At 40.1% G+C, this 25,330-nt stretch overlaps 1 protein-coding gene across 1 annotated transcript in view; it reads left to right on the plus strand.

Moving 5' to 3' along the window:
* ANKFY1 (ankyrin repeat and FYVE domain containing 1) overlaps positions 1-25,330 on the plus strand; it is a 37,362-nt gene that overhangs the window by 2,479 nt on the left and 9,553 nt on the right. Inside the window, exons 2-17 of the mRNA XM_019471298.1 lie at positions 4,779-5,045; positions 6,793-6,911; positions 9,303-9,438; positions 10,992-11,115; positions 12,779-12,928; positions 13,846-14,011; positions 16,152-16,356; positions 17,608-17,676; positions 18,418-18,617; positions 19,032-19,129; positions 19,512-19,734; positions 20,705-20,803; positions 22,073-22,226; positions 23,187-23,355; positions 24,563-24,681; positions 25,029-25,185. Of these exons, the coding sequence (XP_019326843.1) occupies positions 4,779-5,045; positions 6,793-6,911; positions 9,303-9,438; positions 10,992-11,115; positions 12,779-12,928; positions 13,846-14,011; positions 16,152-16,356; positions 17,608-17,676; positions 18,418-18,617; positions 19,032-19,129; positions 19,512-19,734; positions 20,705-20,803; positions 22,073-22,226; positions 23,187-23,355; positions 24,563-24,681; positions 25,029-25,185 (2,455 nt within the window). The remainder of the gene's footprint in view (positions 1-4,778; positions 5,046-6,792; positions 6,912-9,302; positions 9,439-10,991; positions 11,116-12,778; positions 12,929-13,845; positions 14,012-16,151; positions 16,357-17,607; positions 17,677-18,417; positions 18,618-19,031; positions 19,130-19,511; positions 19,735-20,704; positions 20,804-22,072; positions 22,227-23,186; positions 23,356-24,562; positions 24,682-25,028; positions 25,186-25,330) is intronic.

Consider the following 25,330-nt stretch of genomic DNA (forward strand, 5'->3'; position numbering starts at 1 on the left):
AATGCTGTACTGCAGCCTCCTGGTCGCTTGCTGCTGGGAGTCCTTTTGTCATGTTTGGGCTCTGATGAGATCTGCAGATCTCCTAGAGTGCTTTTGTTTTGCTTGGAGGCTGTCAATTACACCGTTTCAAAATTAATTTAACTGAGGTAATAGGATTTGAAAAAACACTTGGATCTTTACAGTCCTACTCCTTTTTGCAAGACAGAAGCTTCCTCTTTTCCTCCCTGGAGGAAACTGAGTCGGCAAACAGAGCTAAAATACCCCAAGTTACAAAGGAAATGAAGGCTCTAACTTCCAGTCTTAAAAGCACAGCCTTCAACTCTGGAAGCGCAACTCCCAGACAGTGGTAGAATTTTAAAACCAGTTGTGGAAGATTAACTAGGATGTAGCAGATGCTGATCTCCTGGCATGCATCAGCCAAGAGGATGCTGCAGTCAAGCTGGTTTAATAAATCCTTAGAGCAACTCCTAACTTTGTGTGCTGAAATACCACTGTTTCATATTCAGCTGACCAGCCTCTTAGGCTTGCTTTTAAGCCTTGGTGACCCAGTTCTGGTGGGCATTAGATGTCAAAGATGCCTTCAGGTCGTGAAACTTTCCTCACTGAGATGCTCAAGGATCTGAGGCTCTGGTTCAGGGTCCTGCTCTGCAGAATGAACCTGTAGTTGATGCAAGTCCTGTTTCAGACACCTGTACTTCACAAAGATTCTTCCCTAATACAAGTAATTCTTTCATCTTTTGGATAAAGAAAGCACGTGATCAATGAGTGATCCTGCATAAACAGGAGTAATAAGCTGGAGTTGTAGCTCTCCCCACTCAATTCCTTATGATATCTAGGTGGAGGGGCTCATTTTGTCCCTTCAAACAAAGTACCTATCTGCAGCAACACTTTTCTAGTTAAGAACTGATGGTATTGGAGAGTCAGCTGAAAAGTGAAGGCTAATTAAGGAAGGGAGCTTGTCAAACTGTGGTCATCTGCTCAGAAGCCGAGTGCTTTTTCTTATGGCAGTGTTGCTTCTGCACACAGAAGCCCTGAATTAGATTTATTGCAATTACTAGCTACAAATTGATTGAACAGTGTATAAAGACAAGAGCTGAGCTTGCTTTTGTAATTTCTGTAAGAGTTCTGCACCACCAATACCGGAGGATACTAGGTTACATGCAGGCATGGATAAAAATTGTTGGATTAATGTTTTAGTCTAGAGCAGCAGGAAGTATGCTGTAGTACTTTGGAATGGTTGTCAGGGGAAAGATCATAAGCATGCAAAAATGAGGAACAAGAAAGCAGTAACTTGCACAGCCTTGGGGAGACAGGGGTCAGAGTGTGGAGCAGTGGACAAAGGACCTGACTTGAGGGGTTAAGGAAATAATGTATTTTTCTGAAATACATCACTCGGGTCCGCTTCATAAGTAAACAGAAGCTTATCAATATAGCTTCTGTGACTGCTCTTGATGGGTGGGATGGGCAGTGTAATGGGTTCCACTAGACCCTCCCCCTGGTTTTTTGTACATGCTACCTGTCATCCCATTGCTTGTTGCCTCCCTAATTGTCTCTTTAGAGTCAGCTATGTAGTTGCTCTCGTACTCTTGTGCCTTATCCTATAAGAAAAGGACAGTAGCCTTTCTGAAGTCCTCTTTAAAGGAGGACATAAACTTCTGCCAGTTTGTGAGATGCTAGTCTAGCTGCCAGAAATCCGTTAACAAACACTGCTTTTATTTTCTTGTCTAGCCATCTGCTAACTCTGTACCTGGACTATAAACTTCTGCCAGTTTGTGAGATGCTAGTCTAGCTGCCAGAAATCGTTAACAAACACTGCTTTTATTTTCTTGTCTAGCCATCTGCTAACTCTGTACCTGGACTATGAGCTCAGAAAAGGAGTCACTTTGTGTACACTTCTGCCAAACCCAGGCATCCTGTTCACTGATGCGTGTGAATTCATGTTTAGTCAGAGACTTAGTGGTATCTTCCAGTAAGGCTGTCTTTTCAGTGTCTTCATGCAGGGATCCTTCATTAGATGTGTGTATGCATGCAGTAATTGTGCATTGTACTTGGGAGACAGATGAATGGTCATACATAATGTGGGCTGGCCATAATATGCGTTCTGTCAAAATGATTGTCAGCCTAGAGATACAATGGTCATTTTACATTGATTTTAAAAAGTGATGACACCCCTCTACCCCCTTCCAAATTTGAGGACTGTAAATAGTAGCACCACAACTCCAGGTTTACTTGTTTAAACAGAGGTGATGCTTCTACCTGAGTTTGAGTGGGTTTCGCTTTTGAAGCAACAGCGCAATATGAACTCTTGAAATGAACTGTGTACAGGGAAAACTTGAGGCTTTGCTCTTTTGCAGTGAATGTTGATTAACTGGACATTGAGGACTGTCTTGAATGTGCACTTGAAATGTACCGTAAGATCAAATATTGCCTGCAAGTGTGCAGTAGTAGCTACTACTCAACTGGTGTGCATGTTGTTGCGTAGAATAAGAGAAACTCTTATTTTACAGCTCTTGTAATTCTTACAGTAAGCAAATACCTATCAGTCCCTCTCGCTGAGGTTACAGGAAGCATATGCTGTCAATCTGAAAACAAGATTTCTCAAAGCTTCAGTTCTTTGAGGTACTTTCACTGCCAGTAGTGATTGTCTTGGATTGCCCTGGAAGCAGCAGTAGGGAGCTTGATTGTCAGTTGTGCATAAACGTTAAGCTACTGCTGTTTGAGGGTTTATGTTAGTTCTGCATTGTGTCCTATTGACTTCAGAGTAATTTGGAGCCAGTGAGCTGACTTTGGTAAAATGACAGTATTTGAGATGTTACCTCCTGGTACTGATTCTTTATTCCCATCTTCACACTCTCATTACTTGATTGGAGGATGCAGTGTTTCTTTAAGATGATATATGCTATGAGGTTCAGCAGGCAACTTCTTATTCCTAGCATTTGACTTTGTATGGCACCTAAAAATCTCACTGTATGAACAGTGGTGGTGTTCATACACTAATTTTTGGCGCAGTTCTCAGTGTCTTTCAGTGATCACTCTTGGCTCCTATTAGACTTTTTCTCTCCCTGCTCTAACAGTAGGGCTTGCTTTGTGCCACCCTTGACACCTTACTTATGAATCAGTCGGGAAGGAGCCGTTGCTCAAGAGGCATATCCTTCTAGTTCTGGGAACACTGAAGCTGCATTTATCTTTAGATGGAAAGAAAGACCAGAGCAGAATTTCAAACCCTCTTTGAGGGTTGGTGTGGTATTGGTAGCACAATTCTGAAATCATAGTATATTTCAATAGAATGAGGAAAGTATCCCAAAGGAGATGGTATCTATTAACTTTTAAAGGATGAAACTAAATAAAAGACTGTTGAAGGAAGTACACTGCCAAACTTGCTTAAGTAGTATTAACTGAAGAGTAAAATAGGGTAAATTACCTTCTGTTTATCCATTACAGTAGTTGTTAAGTTAAAAGACTTATGAGGGAGCATTTGCTGCAGCAGTCCGTAGAGGAAAGACTAAATGAGGCATTCTCTCTGCAGCTGAGCTAGAGAAGGATGCTCTGCCCTGGGGACCTGTGTTGGAGCGAGGCCAAGGTCAGCTGTGCTGTTGAACTTTTCTTCAGAAGCAAGAAGAAAACACTGGTCAATAGAGCTCAGTTTCTCATTGTTTGTAGTAGTGACTTACATTCAGTAAATATTTGAGAAAAATTGAATGAGAGAATGAATCATTGGGAAAACAATGAATTCCTGGCTGGTAGGGAGTAATCTTGTAGGAACTTTCCCACTTAAAATAATTGGTTAGCTTCCAAATTTCTCCTCCCTGCCCCCTCTCATTTTAAGACTGGTTTTGGATTTGTACCTTATTTGGAAAATCAACTTAATGATGGGGGAAATAATCAATTAAGCACGTGATTGATTGCTACATATAGTTTGTGCAACTAATCCATAAATAAGTATTCTTAAGTTGGACTGTTTTTAAGCACCTGTACAGATGTTTCCTTCCAGCAGTGAAGTAGAGGTTTTTCATACGGGTGGCCTGGGTTGAGTTCAGTGAACTAGCTTACCACAACGCACTGTGGAGTGACCATTTAAGTGTGGTGGAAAAGCGGGTTCTGCAGTGGGATGGAAATACTTGATCAGGGATCAGATTCCCAGGTGCTGTTGCTGTGCTACTCCTGAATTGAAATAGCCACCACGGACCCGACTCTGCGTAGTGATGCCTTGTCAGTGCGGTGCCTCCAATGGAGGAATGCCTGTGTGCGCCACTAGTAAGTAGAGTTTTATATATTTTTTGACCGGCCTTTAAAACATAGATTCTGGGGAGAATCTGTTTTCCACTCTGGCCATTTCTTAAGGAGTTTCTTAGCTGAAATGTGAGGAGTTCTAAACAGGTCAGTTAAGTACTCTGAGGTAGATATGGTATGTCAGCAGCTGTTCTAATGCTCACTTGTGGTTGATGCCTCAGCTGTAACGTCAGACAGCATCTTAATTAAACTGAAAAAATGGGTAAGAACCAAAGGGTTAGTCCTAGTCTACCCCACCATAATTCCCACAGTCATGGACTCCCATGGTTTTAGAAAGCTTATGGCATTCCTGACTGGACAGGATTCAGGAACATTCTTTGTAAGTGGCTTCTATCACTGTGTTCTGATGACTTTTGATGTGTTTATGGCTAGCAATGATATAAAATAAAAGGTTTAATATTGGGGGTGAGATGCTCTAGTAGCGTGGAAGAGGAGAGACTCTTACTGGAGTTTTCCGTGATTAAACTAGATGTGTAATGTGCTTGTAGGGTTAAGCTACCCTCAGATGCAAAGCAAAGGTGTGCATGTTTCAACCTTGTAGCAACACTGTGTGCCTCTGCAGAGGAGGTGGCCAAGCTGGAAAAGCACCTGATGCTCCTCCGCCAGGAGTATGTAAAGCTGCAGAAGAAACTAGCTGATACAGAAAGGAGATGCAATCTTCTGGCTGCCCAGGCTAACCAAGACAATGCCAGTGACACCTTCATCAGTCGACTTCTTGCCATTGTAGCTGAACTCTATCAGCAGGAGCAGTACAGGTAAGAAATCCCCCTTTGGGGAAAGGGGAATTACAGGAACCTTTGACTTTATTGACTGCAGTAGGTACTAGTCTTAGACGAAGAAAATTCTTCTGCCTGGTATGAATAGGGTCCTCAGTTGCAATTGCAGTTGGAAGAGCATGCTAAGATCAGGTAGCATACTGAATCCAATTCTTGAATTAAGAGCTCTATAAGTAGAAGTTAATCTCCGAGATTGACATTTAAGACAAATTTAAAGAAAACTGACCATTTTCACTGTCAACAGCAAAGCTTCCTTCAAACAAAACTAATTTTAAACTGATCTATACCTAGTTGATGGATTAATTACACAATGTATCTTCTACCAACTGGAAAGCCCTCCGTTCTTGAAAGGATATGTCCTTGAAACCAGTTCTGTACTCCTGTTGTGTGTAAAGAAGCCTGATTAAATTGGTTTGTCTGGTTGTATGATTTAACAGGTCTTAGATAGTGATATATGTGACTTAGTGATATAAATGATATTGTATCTTTGAATCTCAACGCAAAATTAGGTTTAATGGTTTCTTTTCTATAAGCACATTAAGGATCACGTACTCTAGATCCCTTAACTGATTTAGTTCTGAGACTGCAATGACAACTATCAATTTCTTTGCTATTACTGAAAGCAATGCCAATTATAGTAAAGGAGTTCAGTTCTATAAGGGGAAAATATATAGTTTTGATTAAGATTTCCTTCCCCTAACATCTCTTCATGAGCTTCCCTGAGAAAAGGCTCTGTGCCTGGCAAGAACTTACTATAGCATGCTCGGTAAAAGATTCGTTAGGTAGCATATGTCAGAAGAGCTGGATCACTTCAATTCTGTTCAGCTTTTGAGTTTTAACGGCATAGAATAGTGGTCTAGTTTATAAAAGGAGAAAGGAAGCAAGTCCTAACGCAAGTTTTGTTAAGTAACATCTCTGTATTTTGCACTTCAGTTTATAGCAGTGCTTTTATTTAGAAAATGGTCTGGAAAATACACCTGTACAGTCAAAACATTCACAAGCTATGGGATTTTAAAATAACAGGGCAGGTACTTTCTAACTACAAAGGCTAACCTGGTAAAGGGGTCAGAATGAAATCAAAGTGTTCTTGACAGCTGGTCTCCTGGGAACTGGGGATTCTTGGAGTCTGCCTTGTACTCAGATTACTGTCAAACGTCGTTTGTTCTCTTGCTGGTCTTGCCTGAAACCATTGGTGTTTAGCTGACAGTATTGGTATGGACACAGCAACATAAATATTTAACCTCAAGATTGTTGGGTTTTCCTGTCTTCTACAATAGTTCCCTTGCAGTTTATTCTGAAATGGTTAAAAAAAAAACCCCAAAGCACTTTAAGTATTAATGCCTCATTGCATTTCTCCCTAGAAAAAGAAGAATTGTGTCATTTGGCAACATGTTCTACTTAACCAATTAAATGTATTTTGATGTCTCAAACAACTTGAGCCTAAATGTGGATACCAGGACATAGGTACTATGGAGATGCTGAATCCATATGTATCTAACTTTAAGTATTAATGCCTCATTGCATTTCTCCCTAGAAAAAGAAGAATTGTGTCATTTGGCAACATGTTCTACTTAACCAATTAAATGTATTTTGATGTCTCAAACAACTTGAGCCTAAATGTGGATACCAGGACATAGGTACTATGGAGATGCTGAATCCATATGTATCTAAGCACAGGGGAAGCCTGCATTATACATGCATATGCTTTTTCTTTTTCTCTTATCAGTGATCTGAAGATAAAGGTTGGGGACAAGCACATCAGTGCTCACAAATTTGTCTTGGCGGCACGCAGTGATACTTGGAGTCTTGCCAACCTTGCCTCAACAGAGGAGCTGGATCTGTCAGGTCAGTCACTGCTTAGTAGTATGATGCTTCAGTTGTCTTTAGGATGACTGATGAAAGGGCCTGTTGGGACAAGGTTCCTTATGTACCTTTCAGACTACTACTGTCCACAAGAAGTGGTGCTTACTCCATTAATTATGGAGCTCTGTTTCTGAAACACGGTAGTACACTTGTGAACTTGGTGCTAGTGCTAGTTAAATCAATAACCTACCTTCTTTCTCTTTAATGAACAGGGGTTGAGAATGGTGGCCTGTTTGTCTTTTCTAGAGTCAACTAAACGTAATGAAAAACAAATCTATATGGAGGAACTTGACTTCTTCCTTTCTAAGGACAGGGCTTTTTGAGGTAGTGTGCATAATTTGTCTGAAGTGTGTCATGGAAATACCTTGCTTCTTGTTAACATAGTGTGTGTGGGAAATGAATACAAATACTGATGTGTTATTAAAAAGTTACTCGCTTTGGCACTTTGACACCTTTGCAAAATAGGTGAAGAAGAGAAGTTTTCTAAAAGACAGTCTTCTACAAGACGGTGGGGTTGTTTTCTGCTGTAGCTGTTTGTTACACGTACTTACACTGGGCAGTGTTTCTGCAGATTGAACCTCTTGACAGGCTTTTCTGTATGTAACAGTATAGAAGAGTCTTACACAATTAATTTGTGAGCAATAAAAACAGGCATGAAGTTAAGCAGGTTTGCTGGCTGGCATATGGAATATTAAGCATTGGCTTCACTTTCTGCACTTAATCTTATCATGAATCCTAAGTGCAGACAAACTGGAAAGAAGCAAGTCACAGCAAGCTAGTTTTATTAGACAGCATAGGTTTTGTTGCAAAAGGATTTATGGATCTTTCTGCAGCCACAAGAAAACAGATGCCAAGGAGTTTTTAAATTGTGCTATGCTAACAGAAGATTATTACCAAAAAGCTCTTATGTTAATTGTAGTTTTGTTGCCAGTGGCAGTCCATATCTAGCTCCACTTTTAAGCTAGTCTGAGAATCCCAAATGTAACTGCAGTCTTGCATGTTTAACAGTGCAAACGCTTCCTATTATAGAATGACACTTAAAGTAAGTGCTAGTAAATGATACTTTCCACTGTGTAAAATTGAATTTTTTTGATAAAACTTGGTAAATGGCACAAAGATTAGGTTATGAAATAGTTCTAGCAAGCAACAAGCTGTTCCCGAAAAACTGTCACAGTTTTCTTAAGAGGTTCTCTTAAGAACTTGCAAGCTACGGTTGCCTGAATCCTAACTTCAAAACACAGGCAGCATTTAAAATTGAGTGTTTTTAGAGTTCATGTAATCTGCAGAATTTTCTACTCTTTAAGAAGAGTAGAAAGAGATTAACACGGGTTCTCTTGTTGGGATGAAGAAAATGAACTCTGATCTCTGCCAAGGTAGAGCTGATATTACAGCTCAAGTAGGTTTTCTGGTTACTTCCAAGTTCAGCAAAAGATACTTGCCTTACTAAAACCTCCTGTTTCTTAGGAGGCAGTCTACGTGCTATGCCAAGTACTGTCTGGTACTTTGCAAATGATCTGGGGCAACCCTCCGTGTAAAGGAGATGTTTTAGGATGAGTATTTCAGTGTCTTAAACATGTATGTTTTTGTTTTAAAGACAAACAAAACAGCTTAAGGGACTAATGTTTTTTTTCCTAAATGAATGGTATTTTTTGTTGTAATTGGTCTGATCTTATGCTGTAGAGTAATTCTCATCTACATACTTGTAAGTAGGATTGTCACAATACTTCTGACTAGGTGACAAAGGTCCCTGGGCATTGGGCTAGTATATCTCGTGTCCTGTGGTGTAGGTTTCTAGTTTTCTTTCTGTGTAAAAAACGTCAGGCTTGTGATCAGTGTTGTAAACACCTGAAATCTAACCGGCTTCTTAAACTGACTCTTTTGCACCTTTCCTAGAAATGGTTCCCAGCAGTTTTAAGTACTTTGTACCTTTATTGGAATGCAACAGTTCATAACATATGGCTATAATATAAAGGAGGGAGGATTCTTAAATCGAAAAGAGGATTTGTGCTTGTCAAATGTAGATGTGGGTTTAGCTATATGTGAGGCACCAAAGATTTTAAAGGGGCATCGCTGGTCCCAAAATATGCAATATTTGTGTAGCAGGTAGGAGATGTTACAGGGCTCCCTGCATGCTGCACAGTGTTCCAATGGAAAAAAGGTTTTCCTGCTTGGTGCCAGCATTGTTACTAGTTTCAACTTTTGACCAGTTTTGCCTCTGTTTTGACACTTTGATTGAACTAAAGCAGTACAGTTTCAGCGAGGCTATCTTTTTTTCATGGTAGCTGTGACTTTAACAGTCAGAGGAATAGCAACTACTTGAATAGACGATTGTTCTTTGGGTATTTTATTAATCCCTGCTGCTCCCTGTACCAGATGCTGACCCAGAGGTAACCATGGCAATGCTGCGATGGATCTACACAGATGAACTGGAGCTAAGAGAAGATGATATCTTCTTGACAGAGCTCATGAAACTAGCTAATAAATTTCAGCTCCAGCTGCTTAGGGAAAGGTGAGTCTTGGTAAATACAGTGAATCGTCTCAAACTCTTCAACCTTGTTTGACTAGAAATAAGATGATAGCTGCTGGCAATTGGATAAAATTTTGCTTTTTCAAAGTCTTGAGGTTTTCAGTAATACAGCATGACATTCAGTTGGTCACAGGAAACGAAGCCTTGTGCTACAGTTAAACTGTAGCCATTTTTCCTCGTAGCTTTTGTGTTTACTTTCCAGTTCCTCTCCCAGTCAAACTAATAACCCTAATTTTGGCATTAAGAGGAAGTAGAGATTGGTATATTAGTAACAAGCTCTGGAGAGTTGCAAGAAAGGAATTATTAAAGGGAATGCTAGGAGGAGTCAATGGCAAGTAGCTTGCAGTATTAAAATACCACAGGTGAAAGATTTTAACTTAAATAGCTGTTCTTCTGTGCATCTTGGTGGCAACTTTTCCTCATGAAGAAGGTTAATGTAACAGTACAGTGCTTTGCCATTTTGAGGAAATAATGATTAAACCATTCCAGTAGGAGCTAGGTTGTTATCTTTAATGTATAGAGTGCTCTAAATAACCATTTAGAGTTAGTGAGAAGCCTGAATGTACAAATTGAAACCTCTTCAAGTTTTGTACAACTTTGAAGCCTTGAATTTAGTCAAAGATAAAGTATCTTTTGATATAATAATCTTTTGCCCAAGGCGTGTCCGGGGCTGTAGCAGTACATGGTACTCATAATCTATGATTTAAGTGTGACTCGACATGAAGCAAACCAAATTGCTGTCAATTCTTCTGACCAAAGAAGTTGACATCTGTAAGGCCAATGCTAAAACTGCCTTCAAGCTTTGTCCCAGCTTAAAACTGTCTTCGTGTTGTACTACCTAAACATTCCTCAGATGTTGTCTTGTCATGGTAGTCTAGTGACAAGTCCACGTACAGTATGCTACTAGTAATTATTAGATGTCTTGGTAGGTATCTGCACCTGGAGACAAGTATTTCTGTTTTTTGGTCTTAATATCTGCTTGGAGATCACTGGCATGTTTAACTTCATCTTCATTTTGAGGTACTTGGATTTTCTTCCCATAAACTCAAACTTACAGCTTCGCACCTGTAAAGATTAGGTGGATCTGCTGTTAAAGCTTATCCCTTCTCTTTATTAAACAAATAGCTGTATTTGGCATGCCTTTTTCTAGCTTTGGCACAAAAGCTGCTTGTGATCACTGTGGTACTTGTAAAGATAGACATCTTCCCTACTTCATAACAGTGAATGAACTGCAGTTTGTTCCCTTGGGAGAACTAGGATGTCTGTCTCCACTTGCAGGCTCCTGCAGTGTGTGGTGTTATCATGGGACCTTAGCTTAGATGGACTGTAATAGGAGTCTGCTCTCACGGAAACTGTCTTACAGGGTTTCTGATTAAAGTATGTTTATGCTGCTTAGCCTTATAGTAAAGCAAGGCCAAGCCATTTTCTACTGGCATCTAGGAAGAGGAGTATATAGGACCTTGTTACGGCATGGGAGAGTGATTACAGTAAAGCTGTTTTCTGATTACTGAGCACTGGTTTTCCTATTTTGACAGATGTGAAAAAGGAGTTATGTCACTAGTTAATGTCAGGAACTGCATTCGTTTCTATCAGACTGCTGAGGAGCTGAATGCTAGCACTCTTCTGAACTATTGTGCTGAGATAATTGCTAGTCACTGGGTAAGTACTGTCAGAAGGAATTGCAGAGTATAGGAACTTAATCAGTAGAATTTTGCTTAACTTACTGCACTGTCTAACCTCAGGAGTATCTCTTGGGAGCAAGAGGAAGAATGTTTGTAGAGTATAGGAACTTAAGCAAAATTCTACTGATTAACTTACTGTACTGTCTAACCTCAGGAGTATCTCTTGGGATGCTAGTATTCAAGCATTCCAGGTGGGATGGGGATTACATGGATTCCTGGTAACTTTCAGTGACTAAGGTGACCTATTATGCTGACACTTACATGTTTGCAAGGAGCAACAGTGTTGATAAAAAGCTATCAAATCTGCCTGTCCTGCCCCTTGGTGTGAGTGAAGGGACTTCTTCTGAGGCAGGAGTGACTTTTCCCTTCCTGTCTCTCTCAGTTATCTTTAATATGTGCTTTTGATGCTGTGTGTTATTTGGTATTCTCTACAACACTAATTCATAATGATGTTTGAAACAAAGCACATTAAATGGCTCCTTCTCTAAGATTTTTGTGTTGTCTTTAGAGGTTATGTCCGTTGTCTGTCTTGGTGTGAATGTCTTGACTGGGGGGGAAGTAGTTTATAGCCTGAAGAGTTGCTCTGTTCATTGGAAATACTTCACTGTAGAAAGCGTCTTACTTTCCTAAACATGAGCTAAACCAAAGGGACTGTATTCTAATAAGCAGGAGAGTTGTTTATCAAATCTGGGCTCTGAACTGTTTAGAAGTTCATCCATAGTTGGTCTCTGTCTATGCAGATCACAAATCCCAGGCCTGTTTTCACTCCTAAAAATAATCCAGGGAAGCCAGGGAAGAGTTTATTTTCTGTAATGGAGGGAGTGGCAAGGAGTCTTGCAACTGACTTGGAAATTTCATTTGCTCTGATCTGTTATTTTGAGGAAAGTTTGATTAACTGTGTAATGGATTAGCCTTTAAAATAAGACTTGTCAACAGCAGACTAGTGTGTGAGGATTTAGGTTATTCTAAATCTAAAATGCATCATCCAGATGTGGACGCTTCTTTGTTTGGCTAATGTCAAAGCAGAGGGGAGTGCTTTGATATGTGAATATATAAAAAAAGATTCATGTATCTGAACCTGCAGGTCAACCATTTTAACTTTTTGCTGCTGCTGGCTCCTAACTTTTGACACTGACTATTCCATCTGGAAATGAGGTTGTTTCTGTTTAGGCAAATGAGCACTAACTCAAACATGAAGTCTTTATACTTCTAAGTTTCTGTTTACTTTTATGCAGAGTTTTTCAAAGTTCTGTGGAGTTGTCAGTATTCAATAGTTGTAGGCCTTTTTGTCAGAAAACTCTAATCTGTGACTTAAGTCCAGATAGGGAATTAGTTTAGAGACTAGATATTAATCTACTGTAATGTCTGGTAAAATACTAGTTTTCCATGTCTGTAGACAAAAGGAAAGAAAAATTTTACTAACTGATCTTGAAATTAAGATGTAAGATGTAAAACTTCTGAGTGTTTCTTCCTGGTCTTAAAAGGCTATCTTGAGTTGTTCCTGATTGTTGTGATGTTATCAAAATGGAGCTTTTAACTGAATTTGTTTTGTGAACTTCATAATTACATTGTGCAATGCCTTGTTTATAAATAAAATAGGAGTATTGCTTACCCTCTTCTTTTTTTTTTATTGCTTCTAGGATGATTTGCGTAAAGAAGACTTCAGTAGCATGAGTGCTCAGTTATTGTATAAAATGTTCAAGTCAAAGACAGAATATCCTTTGCATAAGGCTATTAAAGTTGAGAGAGAAGATGTAGTCTTTTTGTATCTTATTGAAATGGATTCACAGGTATAGTGAGACTGACTTGATCTGTCTTCTAGAATTTGGTGTTTCAAATAACTAGTTTCTAACAACCAGTCCGAACCTTGTTACTGATTTTTGTCACTAATTCTTATTTGCATGTTTATCGTTGCCATAGCTACTTCTGTGTATGTATTGGAGGTCTTGCGGTAAAGGCTCCATAAAGACATAATTTAGAAGTGATTCATAACACTTGTAAAACATCTTGCATGCAACAAATTGTATCTAATAAAACCCAATACCTGATATTTAAAGCTGAGTGGTATAATAGTCAATTTTCCTGCTTCATGACAGTTCAGTAAGCATCATTTCTTTGAACAAATGCTTTTCCTCTTCTATTGAATGTTTGAAGTAACAGGTATTTGTTCTGTTTGGATGAACACTTTAAACAACTAGCAATGAGGTTGTCTCCCAACCAGGGGGAAGGAAGAATTATTCAAGTATTAATTATCAAGAATTATTCAATTAGTCCTTTAAGATGCCTCAAATCCTAATTGGAAGCTGGGCCTGTAGCAGTACTTAGCACCCGTAGGTGCTAATCCAATTGGGATTTGAGGTATCTTAAAGGAGAAATTGAATAAATCTTCCTAGTACTAGGTTGAATATGCCTACACAGGCAGCATCTTTAAGAGTGTACCAGTCTTGCTTCCTGTGAGTTAAACAAGGCTTGCAAGCAGAACTCCTGTTTTCCCATTGAACTGCCCTCTGGGTAGACTTGCATGTGGTGATGCTAGTCTTCTGATTGTTTTCCTGTGTAAGATGCACTTACCTAAATGCGACACTAGCATTTTGCATTAGAGCTGAAGGTCTAACATTATGGTAGTTGGAATGGGCTGTTAAAATATTATGTTGGGCTGGTGAGCATAACTCTTAACTAATGTCAGTTGACTGAATTTGTGTTGTAGCTTCCTGGGAAGCTCAATGAATTGGATCAAAATGGAGATCTTGCTTTGGATCTAGCCCTCGCCCAAAGATTGGAGAGTATTGCAACTACACTGGTCAACTACAAGGCTGATGTGGATAGGGCAGACAAGAGAGGCTGGAGTCTATTACATAAAGCCATCCAAAGAGGTAAGTAAATAGGATATGAAGCCTTGTTAACTTGCAGTTTTTCCCAGTGTGGAATATATATTCCAAAGTTTATTCCTGTGTCACTTCGTAGTTGACACTTCAGTTAAAAAATTGTAGTCAAGGATGAACTTTGTCCTGTTTGTTTGGTTTTAAGTTTAAAAAAATAAACTCTTATTTGGGATCTGAAAGCTAGCCTGCTGGCTGGTGAATTAAACTTATACTACATGACATCCAGAACCAATCTAGTAGAGTATTGTCTGCTAAAGGAAGAAATGTAGGGAGATACTGGGAATATTCTAATTTGACAACACAATGTCTTTTTGACAAATAGTTGAATCAAGCGTGACAGCCTAGTGACAAATAAAGGTGAAGCCTTTTTCTAGACCTGGGTTGAATGCAGCATATGCTTCTTTGTCATTATGGTTAACAGCAAGGGTCCTTGCTACTGGACAGCAGTTTTAGGGGACGAAAAACTGACTGGAAGAAGGTGAGGAGCAGGTGGAGGTGCTTCTATGCCAGTCTGAATATCTTCAAAGCTCCGGTGAATAGTAGCATAGTTATCAGAGTGGAGTCTGAGTACAACTACATTATTATCTTGAGCTGTTCTCCACCTTAGAGTGGAAAATAAATCTTAGGAGAACTGGAGCACAATAGGACCTGGTTGCCACGGCCACAGTACTCTGAAGACTTTGGAGCAGCAGCATCTTGGCCTATGGCCAAAGTCTGGTAAAAATCTGTAGTGAGTGCCTCGTGCTACTAGTTGCCTGCAATGATATCTTTGGCAGCTCTGTCTGTTCCAGAAAGCCAAGCACAACAGGAACCTTACCTGTGACTGGACCTCATGGGTATTGTAGTGCTACAAATTAAAAGCATAAGTTTACTTTTAACAGCAAGTTCTTTTGGCCTCTTAAAAGTAGTTTAAGTTTTGTGAGCTCAAAATACAGCTCCCGACTTCTTCTTTTAATCTCCTACATATCTAAACAGGGTAATGCTGGTGTCTGATCCTGTGAATGAAACTTCAGCAGCAGGAGTAGGAGACCTTATAGGCATAGGTCAGTGTTGTGATGGCTGCAGCCCTATAAAGCACTAGACAGATTGCAGCAGGCTGCTCTTCATACTTAATACTAGCATTTGTCCTCTAGTTCTAATGTCCACTTTCAGTCTAAGCTCTGAGAATGAATGCTTGCTTTTCAGTAACCAAAGCTTCAGTGAATTAATCACTGTTAACAATCACGTGTTCTGGAAACGGAGCTAAAGCAAATTGTCTGAACTTGCCACATGATTCTTATTTCTTATGATCATTGGGGGGCGGGGGAAATGTCAGATATGGAAATCGGAAAATGGGATTTTGGTTTTTGCTGGCAGAGATAATACAGCAGTCCATATTGCTTATACAGGTGAACAGTCGTCTTTGTTCTCCAGTCTTGCATTCAGGACAAGCAACTTGTGAATATGTCTATTCAAAGTAGTCTTTGGAGTAAGGGGAATTAGTATTATCCTGAAGCCATTCTCTGCATCTTGGTGTTTCAAGTCCAAGGTTTCATGTAGTGAAGTGGGCCTAAGTTCTGACTTCTGAGAAGCTCTCAGGAGGGAGTTCTTAGGAGTGTCGTGCATGGTGGGTCCTAACTGTTGAAGCCCTTACCCTATATATAATGGGGCATAAACTTTCAAGAGCAAAGGCTGTGTTATTGCTTGTTTATGTAGCAAGACTGAACAGATGACGACTGACTTCAACTACACACTTCTGACTGATGCCCTGGAATAGTACCTTTTGTTCAAAAACTACTTGTATGTTTAGTCTCACAATTTGTCTAATTGTGCATTAAAGCAGCTATGGATTTATCTTGATACAGGAACTAGCAAACTTACTATCATCGTAACAAGTAAACTAGTGTGTGAACTTGAGTCACATGTAACCTCTGGGCAAAACATTTTTTCGAAGGGGTTGTTACGAAATATATTAATCCTGACTTTGCAGTGAGGTGTTCTTGAAGTTATCTATTTGCTAAGGCATTCCAAGAGCAGACACTTGTATTGGAATGGTTGTATGGTATAGAGGGAAATGATGTGTATCCATTTTCTGGACTTGTATGTAGGGTTCCGGTGTATCCATAAATAACCTTATTTTGTTTCACAAAAGGAGATAAATTTGCTGCAAACTTTCTCATTAAAAATGGTGCCCGTGTGAATGCTGCTACACTGGGAGACCAGGAGACTCCTCTGCACCTTGTGGCATCATACAGCCCCAAGAAGCATTTGCCAGATGTCATGGCAGAGATGGCACAGATAGCAGAGTCCCTCTTACAGGCAGGAGCCAATCCAAATATGCAAGACAACAAAGGAAGGTAAATACTGGGTGAAGTAAAGTCTGTTACCAGTTTAACAGATAGTACTGTAGTGATTAGATGCAGCCCACTAAGAACCTGCTCAGGTCTGTCAGCGAAGTACAGGTGATACTGGAAGCAGGAAAGGTGAATTCATTAATCCAGTTTGAGACCCGTGGGCAGCACTCGAAGTGGAAAGCTGTGCAGGCTGAATGGTACCCTGTCATGACTAAGCCCAGGTATAGAAAGCTGAGGTGAGTTGATTGCGTTGGAACACATGGTACACAATTAATTTGCCTTTATTGAATCACTGAAGAGTAAAGCAAGCAAACTAAGATGATAGATAGTATTCCTGAAAGGTACTTCTCTTTGAAGCTGTCAGTGTGTCATGGTTCAACTTCAGCTGGCAACTGAGCACCACACAGCCACTTGCTTGCTCACTCCCGCCGCCCTGGTGGGATGGGGGAGAGAATCGGAAGAGTAAAAGTGAGAAAACTCGTGGGTTGAGATAAGAACAGTTTAATAATTGAAATAAAATAAAGTAAAATACTCATCATAATAATAAAAGAACATACAAAGCAAGTGATGCACGATGCAATGGCCCACCACCCACTGACTGATGCCCAGCCAGTCCCTGAGCAGTGCTGTCCTGGCTGTGCCCCCTCCCAGCTTCTTGTGCACCTCCAGCCTTCTCAGTCGGTAGAGCATGGGAAGCGCTGAAAAGTTTGACTAGTGTAAGCACTGCTTAGCAACAACTAAAACATCAGTGTGTTATCGCATTATTCTCATACTAAATCCAAAACACAGCACTGTACCAGCTACTAGGAAGAAAATTAATTCTATCCCAGCTGAAACCAGGACACAGTGAAACTGAAGTTACCTCAAAGAGCCAGTATCTGCAGTGTGTTTATCTGAAATGTAGAGCCTGTAAACTGCTTTACAGGTTAGGTGGGCTGGCAAACAAGTACATAAAATGATATAGAAGACTTGGAATATATCAGCTACTCAATTCTGATAGGTCAAGCTCTTCTGCTTTTTCCTTGAAGGTTAGCTCTTACGTTAGTGTAAAGAGTTGCTTACTACTAAATTAACTGGAATAATGTCCACTAAAAGGGTGGATTGCTCTTTCTTTCAAGATGTGCTTGTACCCTTCTCCTGAAAGCAGAGACAAAAGTTAACCCCATAAATCTGTAGGGGCATGTGGGTGACCATGGACAAAATCGTAAGCGTCTCACTTACTACTAATGTAACTGTACTTTGCTCCAATTGCAGGACCCCATTACATGTCTCAATTGTGGTCAGAAATGAAGCTGTATTCAGTCAGCTCCTCCAGTGCAAACAGTAAGTCTCACTTAAATGTAAAATACACTGAGGTTACCTTGTACAGCGAACGTTTGAAAACTGGTTTAACAACTCTTCTATGCCTTTTTGCCTTATTATAAAGCTAGCAATAGGCTTGGGATGCAAAAGTGTAAACGCTTTGCATAACTTAAGATGCCAGAACAATGCCAGAAGCCAAGTAAGTTTTTGTCCTACTGTAAAGAGGAAGCAAACTGCATCTCGGTGTTTTTCAAAGAGGGCTAGGTGAAATAATGTAGCAATAACTTCATTTGTAGTGGAGCTAAAAGGAGTAATAAGACTTTTAAAATGTCTGAATGTGTTCTTGAGTTCAACTTGGGTGCTGCTTAAAGCTAACATAGGTGACTTAGGGTGATGAAGCAGAATACTTGATTTGATTCAGTTTCTTTGTAGTTGAATTTGCAGTTCTTGTATACGATTTACTCAAATACAAGAGGATTTGCCTCTTTGTTATGTTTAGTGGGAGCCTAAATCTACCAGGGCCATGGTTCTCCTAGGAGCAATGAGCTTAAATCTAGTAGTCACTAAAAAGTGTCTTGCTTGTTTCAGGGTATTCATAAATTCTCTGAAGTAACTGGAGCTACAGTAGGCTTCCTGGCAAGCAAAAGTTGTCAGTGAGGTATTAGATAAACTAGTACAGCTGTTCAGACACTTGAAACTTAAGCTGCATTGGGGAACCACTTTTTAAGGTATAAATTGGGGAACATTAACTCTTATTTTTAGACTAGACTTGGAGCTGAAGGATCATGAAGGAAGCACAGCTCTGTGGCTTGCAGTTCAGTATATCACTGTATCGTCTGATCAGTCTGTAAACCCTTTTGAGGATGCGCCTGTTGTAAATGGAACCTCATTTGATGAGAACAGTTTTGCAGCAAGGCTGATCCAACGAGGCAGCAATACGGATGCTCCAGACACAGTAACAGGTAAAACAGAGGTTTGTATTTCTGTGTAGGTGGAAGGCTTGTAAGTTAATTGCTTAATGCTGACTTCACTCTGTGGAGCTGAATGAGGTTTCAACAGCATTTTCTGCATAATAAATGGTAGGTGGCAGTAGCTTTACCCAGAGCCGGAATACTGACAGGTCCCAAGCTGAGCTTGACTTGCAGGAAGTGACAGAAAATCCGGACTCCTTACCAGGTCCTAACATCCTCTATACAGTTTCAAAATGTGTAATTGCTAAATGGTAGTGCACGTGACAGTCCAGCATTGCTGGACTGATTTTCCTCATTGGCTTCAAATTTTAATGTTGTAAGGTAGTGGAGAAGGTGCTAGCACACTTGTTAGTATCAAAGTGTGGTTGGAATAGCACTCTAACAGTGTTCATGGTTTTTCTTTAGGAAACTGCTTGCTTCAGAGGGCAGCTGGTGCAGGAAATGAGGCAGCTTCTCTCTTCCTAGCCACTCATGGAGCAAAAGTCAACCACCAAAACAAATGGGTAAAAGCAGAAACCTACAGACTGTAGTCTGAAAGTTTCCTTGGTCTCTCATTGCTAACCATAGCCTAAAGCAAGTTGGAACACCTGCTGAGCCTTTTGCATGTTTTCAGATATTTAGTAGTCATCAGACAACTGTTGCATTCTCGTGGCACTGTTCTTGCAGCATCACCACTTGTCAACATGCTTTTAACACTTCCCTCAGTGCCTGTTGTAATAAAGTCCTTAATATAGGCTAACTCATGTAGTTTGAAAGTCCTAAGGAGCTTCAACTACTAGGATTTGAGCTCTTCACACCAATTCTTGTGGGCATAGTCATTTAAAAGCTACTTCTCTTCTGGGTTTCATGTCTCAAGCTGTTAACCTAGTACGCTGTTTATTAAAGGGAGAAACACCACTGCATACAGCCTGTAGGCATGGCCTAGCAAACCTGACAGCAGAACTTCTGCAACAAGGAGCCAATCCAAACATCCAGACGGCAGAAGCAGTGCTTGCTCAGAAGGATGCATCTTCTCCAACAGCAGAGAATGTTTATCTGCAAACTCCCCTTCACATGGCTATTGCTTACAATCACCCAGATGTGGTGTCAGTCATCCTGGAACAAAAAGGTAGGTTTTTCCTGGTTCAGACTGTATTGAAGTTGTAGTGGATCGGCATGTCGAGATGGCATCTAAACTGTGTTTTGACAAACTACTAATAAAGCATGTCTTCCTGTGAACACTGTTTAAGTAGAGCAATTAAGATGACTGGCTAAACATAGTCTTAAATTCAAATCATCTGCTTGTTAAGACTAGAAGATTAATTTGCCCATAAATCTTTCTAAATTCTCTACTGTAGATAATGGACTTGAACGCTTAGCCCCAGGTTGTATTCTAGCTGTACAACTGAGGTCCCTTTTCTCTCCCTATCAAAGCATTTGGTTCAGGTAAATGCTGGAATCAAATATGGATAAAGGCATCTTTCTGTGGTGAGGCTTCTGCCTCCCTCAACTCTTTCAGTAAGGGGATTTTGTAGAGAGTAATGCTCGTAGTAGAGTTGAGACTTGAGTACTGAAATACTAGCAGATGACAGTTTATTAAATGCTACTAGTTCAGCTTCTCCTTTCTAGCAGTAGGAAGGGAGTTTGACAGCTGAAGCAAGGCCTATTTTGTCTCCTACCATAAGTGGGATTTAGAGACAGTAGGTGAATTGGGGAGAATATCCTCCATCCCAGGGAGCTGAGAAGGAAGGATGCTGCCACCATCTTGCAGTACGGCCTCCACTCTTCATTCTCAGAACTTTGTGTATGCCACTCTATTTGGAAATGGAGGTAGAAATGGGGCAGGTTAAGCCTTTTAGCTAGAAAGTTGAATGTTTTTTTTCGTATAATATTAAGATTAGGCAGTAGTGGCAATACTACCTGAATCCTAAGCAGTATCACATATGGGAAACTGACGGTATCTTGCTCAGATCTTTCAAACTGACTGCTAAAGTAACAGGCTACTTCAAAATGTGACATTGCTACTCCTGCAGCTTTCAGTGTGCAACTGCAGGTCAAGTACAAGAATGCCCTAATTCCTTATGCTTTTTTTTTTCTAGCTAATGCTCTTCATGCTACCAACAACTTGCAAATTATTCCTGACTTTAGTCTAAAGGACTCGAGAGACCAGACTGTGCTGGGATTGGCTCTTTGGACAGGTATGTGCCTTCAAAACAAGATGAGAATTTACAAAGATACGGAAGCTATGATGTGGATAAGATTTTTAAGACAAAACAGCAGGTGTGTGTTCATGTCTTGGCTTGTGCTGCTAGTGAGAAGCTGTCAAGGACAGCTTTAGATGATTCTTCAGCTTCTAATACTGAATGTTCACATCTGACTTACTGATAGATTTCTAGCCCTACAGCTGCCCTTGTTCACTAGCAGGTAGCCTAGAGCCTCTTGTCCACAACTGTATTTGCAGTTCTGTGGAATTGTTCCACTGTGAGCTCCCTGGTAGTTTTCGTATCAGATCACCATATTGTCTGTTCATGGTTAACTCTGTTCTAGATGCTGGGTAATACAGCAATGCTGACCTTTACAAAGGGAAGGTGAGCTACTTTAAGTAGCTATTAAGGGGAATGGATCTTGAAATACTGATTCAGAAGATGCTTTCTTGTCTGAAATGTGGAGGGGGAATGGTTTTGGGGAAAACTAGATATTTTTGTCTGCAGCCAAGTGACTTTTCAACTGTATCAGGACATCATCAAAAGAAAGAGGTGGCGTGGTTACTACTGAATCAATTTAAGTATGGTCCTACTGAGCTGGAAACAGCAGCTGTATGGGGGATGACTACTCATACTCTGGACTTAAGAGATGAGGCAGAATGCTTAGTGATGTTCCTCTGTGCAGGAGTGCTAGATGTCATCCATATGTAACAAATACCTTTACTGCCCAGGCTTTTAATTTTCCTCTCCAATGAAAGGAAACCAAAATGTAGCTTTCTCCCTACCATTGCCTTTATCTGCTTCTGAGATAAAGGAGGAGGAACTAAGCTAAACACCTAATAGAGTAATATTCAAAGGAATAGCTTATGAATGTAATACCAAAGCTAATATGTTTGTTGGACAAAAGTCTGAAGTGATACGAAGGATTAGGCTAGGTATGGTTAAAGAGGACTCTACTACATTTAGGTTGGCAGAACTAATGAGAAAGCTCTGCTGTATACCAGACCATATCTTGTGTATTTAAGCAAAACCAAAAGGACTCAGTAATCAATATTCAGTAAGTCTGTAAATGAATATTCAAGCTGGGTAGAGTCATGAGTTGGTTTAGCTCATGTATGTAGATTTTAATAGGCTCTAGCATTGATTCAGTGCATTGCTTACTGAATTACTGAAAATTGAAAGCTTGAAGCTTTGTTTATTAATCTTCAGTGTGTCTATTTTATAGAACTGAAGATAGAATACTAATGAGCTTTAACTCTTCAGGCATGCACACAATAGCAGCTCAGCTGCTTGGATCTGGGGCATCCATCAATGACACAATGTCAGATGGACAGACTCTACTACATATGGCAATACAGAGACAAGACAGTAAGAGTGCACTCTTTTTGCTGGAACATCAGGCAGATATAAATGTCAGGTAAGATCTTAGCTGATACAGCGCTCAACTGGATATGTATTTAGGAGTGGGTAGTGATGACTGTATATAACGGCTTGAAGTTGGTTTCAAATCATGATTTGTGCATACTTACGTGTTTGGTACTTTTTATGGCACTGGTTATGGCTGAGGGATTACATATGTGAACTTGGACCTACATATAGCTCCATTGGTCAGTACCTCCTCTTGAGGCTGCAGAGGGAGGTGCCTCTTAATTTTAGGTAGAACAGGATCCTCTGTAACACTCTCAAGTCCTAGAGACGTGGTACTGAACTTCTGTAGTCTCATTTATATGCCAGCTTGTTAGAGCTGCATGTTTTCTTAATTAGATGCAGCTCGCCATCCAAACTAATTAGATGTAGCTCCAGCAACAAGATTCTGATAGAGCTTGCCTCCTGAGTATCTTCTAGACAAGTTGATATTAGACTGAACAAAACATTTATCTGCTTACATGACTGACAGGCTGTCTTTGAAATTTGGTGAGCTACACTGTAATGAATGTCATGGGTATGAACTCCTGAATATTGCTGTTCTAACTTCAGTTTTTTAACAGTTGGCATTTCTGACTGTTGCTTGAAGTGTTACCACAGTGCAGACAAAGCTGTTCACTTCTGTGGCGGTAGGCTTGCTCTGAAGGAACTGTGTTCAAATAATGGCTGCACTTAAGGAAATGGCAGTGCCTCTGAGCTAAGAACGCTAACACGCTTTTCAAACTTCAGAAATCAATCACTTGCTACTAAAGTGTGGGGGAAAGAAAGGTAAACTACGTAGCTGTGATGAAAAACTACTATGGTGCACTTACTTGGCTGTAGGGATATGGTCTTACCACAGCAAAAATACACACATGAGGAGATAATTCTTGGCTTTGCCAATAAACTACTGTAACACAAGACCTAACTTTATAATGCAGTATTAACACACTTCAAACTGTACCTATTACAGAACACAGGATGGAGAGACTGCCTTACAGCTAGCTATAAAAAACCAGCTCCCTCTTGTGGTTGATGCTATTTGTACCAGGGGAGCAGACATGTCTGTGCCAGATGAGAAAGGAAATCCTCCTTTATGGCTTGCCTTAGAAAATAACCTGGAAGATATCGCGTCAACTCTGGTAAGACTGTCAGTTGACTTAATTTAGTGTCACTTCTGTGCATCTTGCTAGCAACAAAAAGGGCTCATTAGCAAAAACAAACTCAATGCATGAAAAGAACAGAGTAGTCCTATACCACTATAACTTCTAGAGGTTTTTCTTCACCAGAACTTCCTTTTTCTTGGGAAATCTTTTATAAACACTGTAGTCTGCATAGCCAAATATCTTGCAGTCACTGTAATAAAAGTATAGAATATGCTATCTGGATTCCTGATTCTGGAAAGAGTAAGGATCTACTAAAAATATCAGTCTGTAGCATACCAGACTTGTGTAATGATAGGCTTCCTGGATAAAACTGAATGCCCATATGTATGCTTTAGAGTATGTGCTGTTTTTTATTGCATCTTAAGGTTCCATCAAAAAGGCCTTTAAAGGCTTATATTTACTTTTAAGACTATTTACTTTCAGGCATAGGTGATCCAGCAGGAGACTTCTTAGGAGGCATAAGTAGGTCTCGTTTGTAAGGAAGTTACTCGAAAGCTTTGTCTCCGATATCCAGTTATTGTCTGCTAGAGACAACTATTTAAAAGCTGTGCTGACGAGCTGAGAAATACGTCTTGTAAGTGTACTTGACCATTTGTGCTGGTATTGGATAAGAATCTTTATGGAGTCAGCACTGAAACTACTCATGTATAAACCTTGTAAATAGTTTGTAAAGTGGAGTGGAACGAGTCTTATTTAAGTGCCACGTTGCTCGAGTAAGTAGTTCTGTAGTGAAAGGATACAAATATTAGAAATGCAGTTCCTGGAAAAAGCTATCTGTTTAGCTGAATGTATAGGAAAGCAAGTAAATGGGCCAGACCTTCAAAGGCAATGTCTGCTGATGCTACTTGACCCGCTTTAGGTGCTTGTTATTGCTGAAAGTGAGGTAACTGTTACCCAAACTGGCTTAAGATCTGTCTATTCGGAGTATGTGGGTGAATATCTGAATTGTTAGTAAACACTACCTAATTAAGTGTTACATAGTAGACCAATAAAATATTAGTCCAGAAGACGTTAAAGTAGCTTCTTGAAATTGAATGACTGTCACAGGAATAGATGAGGCATCTCAAATTCTGTCTCTAAGGGATAATGTTTCAGAAGCATTGATCAAGGACTATATAAAGTAGTAGGAGCCTGCTGGAGACATAAAAAAACCTTCACTGCCTCACTGTGCTTCTCCTTCCAGGTTAGGCATGGCTGTGATTCAACCTGTTGGGGGACAGGACCAAGTGGCTGCTTACAAACTCTTCTTCATAGAGCTATTGATGAAAACAGTGAACAAATAGCATGCTTTCTTATTCGCAGGTCAGACCCCCTCTAAAATACAAACCTTCTAATGTGCATGTATATATTTTCCTGGCATAAATTAATTGAGTGCTATTTTGAGCCAGTAACAGGTATGTGCTTCATTAGACTTCTGGTGGGTGGATGGCACTGATGGAAATCTGACTAATCTTAAAGACACATTCTGTTATCTATATTGGCATCATGTTCTCGATGACAAGAGTCAAACTAAAACCAGGAACTTGTGCTTATGTAGAATGTGTCAGCGGTTGCTGGATCAGCTCTTGCAAATTTTTTTCTGACCCTTGTTTGGAACAGTTTAAATCTGGATTAAACGTAATAAATTGACTGTATTGTGTTTGTTTTAGTGGTTGTGATGTGAATAGTCCCAGAAAGCCAGGCCCGAACGGAGAAGGAGAAGAGGAAGCTCATGATGGACAGACACCCTTACATTTGGCAGCCTGCTGGGGACTAGAAGAGGTGATCCAGTGCCTTTTGGAGTTTGGTGCCAATGTCAATGCTCAGGTACGTAAAGAAATTGTGCACAGTTTCCTTGAAGTTGATTCTTCGCCTCTAATATGGTGAAAAGAAAATTCCCTCTCAGCTGTGTATTTTGCTTGATAGGAAAAAGAACATTCTCCTATTATGGCTGAGCCAATGCGATGACTGG

The sequence above is a fragment of the Aptenodytes forsteri genome, unplaced genomic scaffold (assembly GCF_000699145.1).
Source record: "Aptenodytes forsteri isolate BGI_AS27 unplaced genomic scaffold, ASM69914v1 Scaffold209, whole genome shotgun sequence".
Taxonomy (NCBI): Eukaryota; Metazoa; Chordata; class Aves; order Sphenisciformes; family Spheniscidae; genus Aptenodytes; species Aptenodytes forsteri.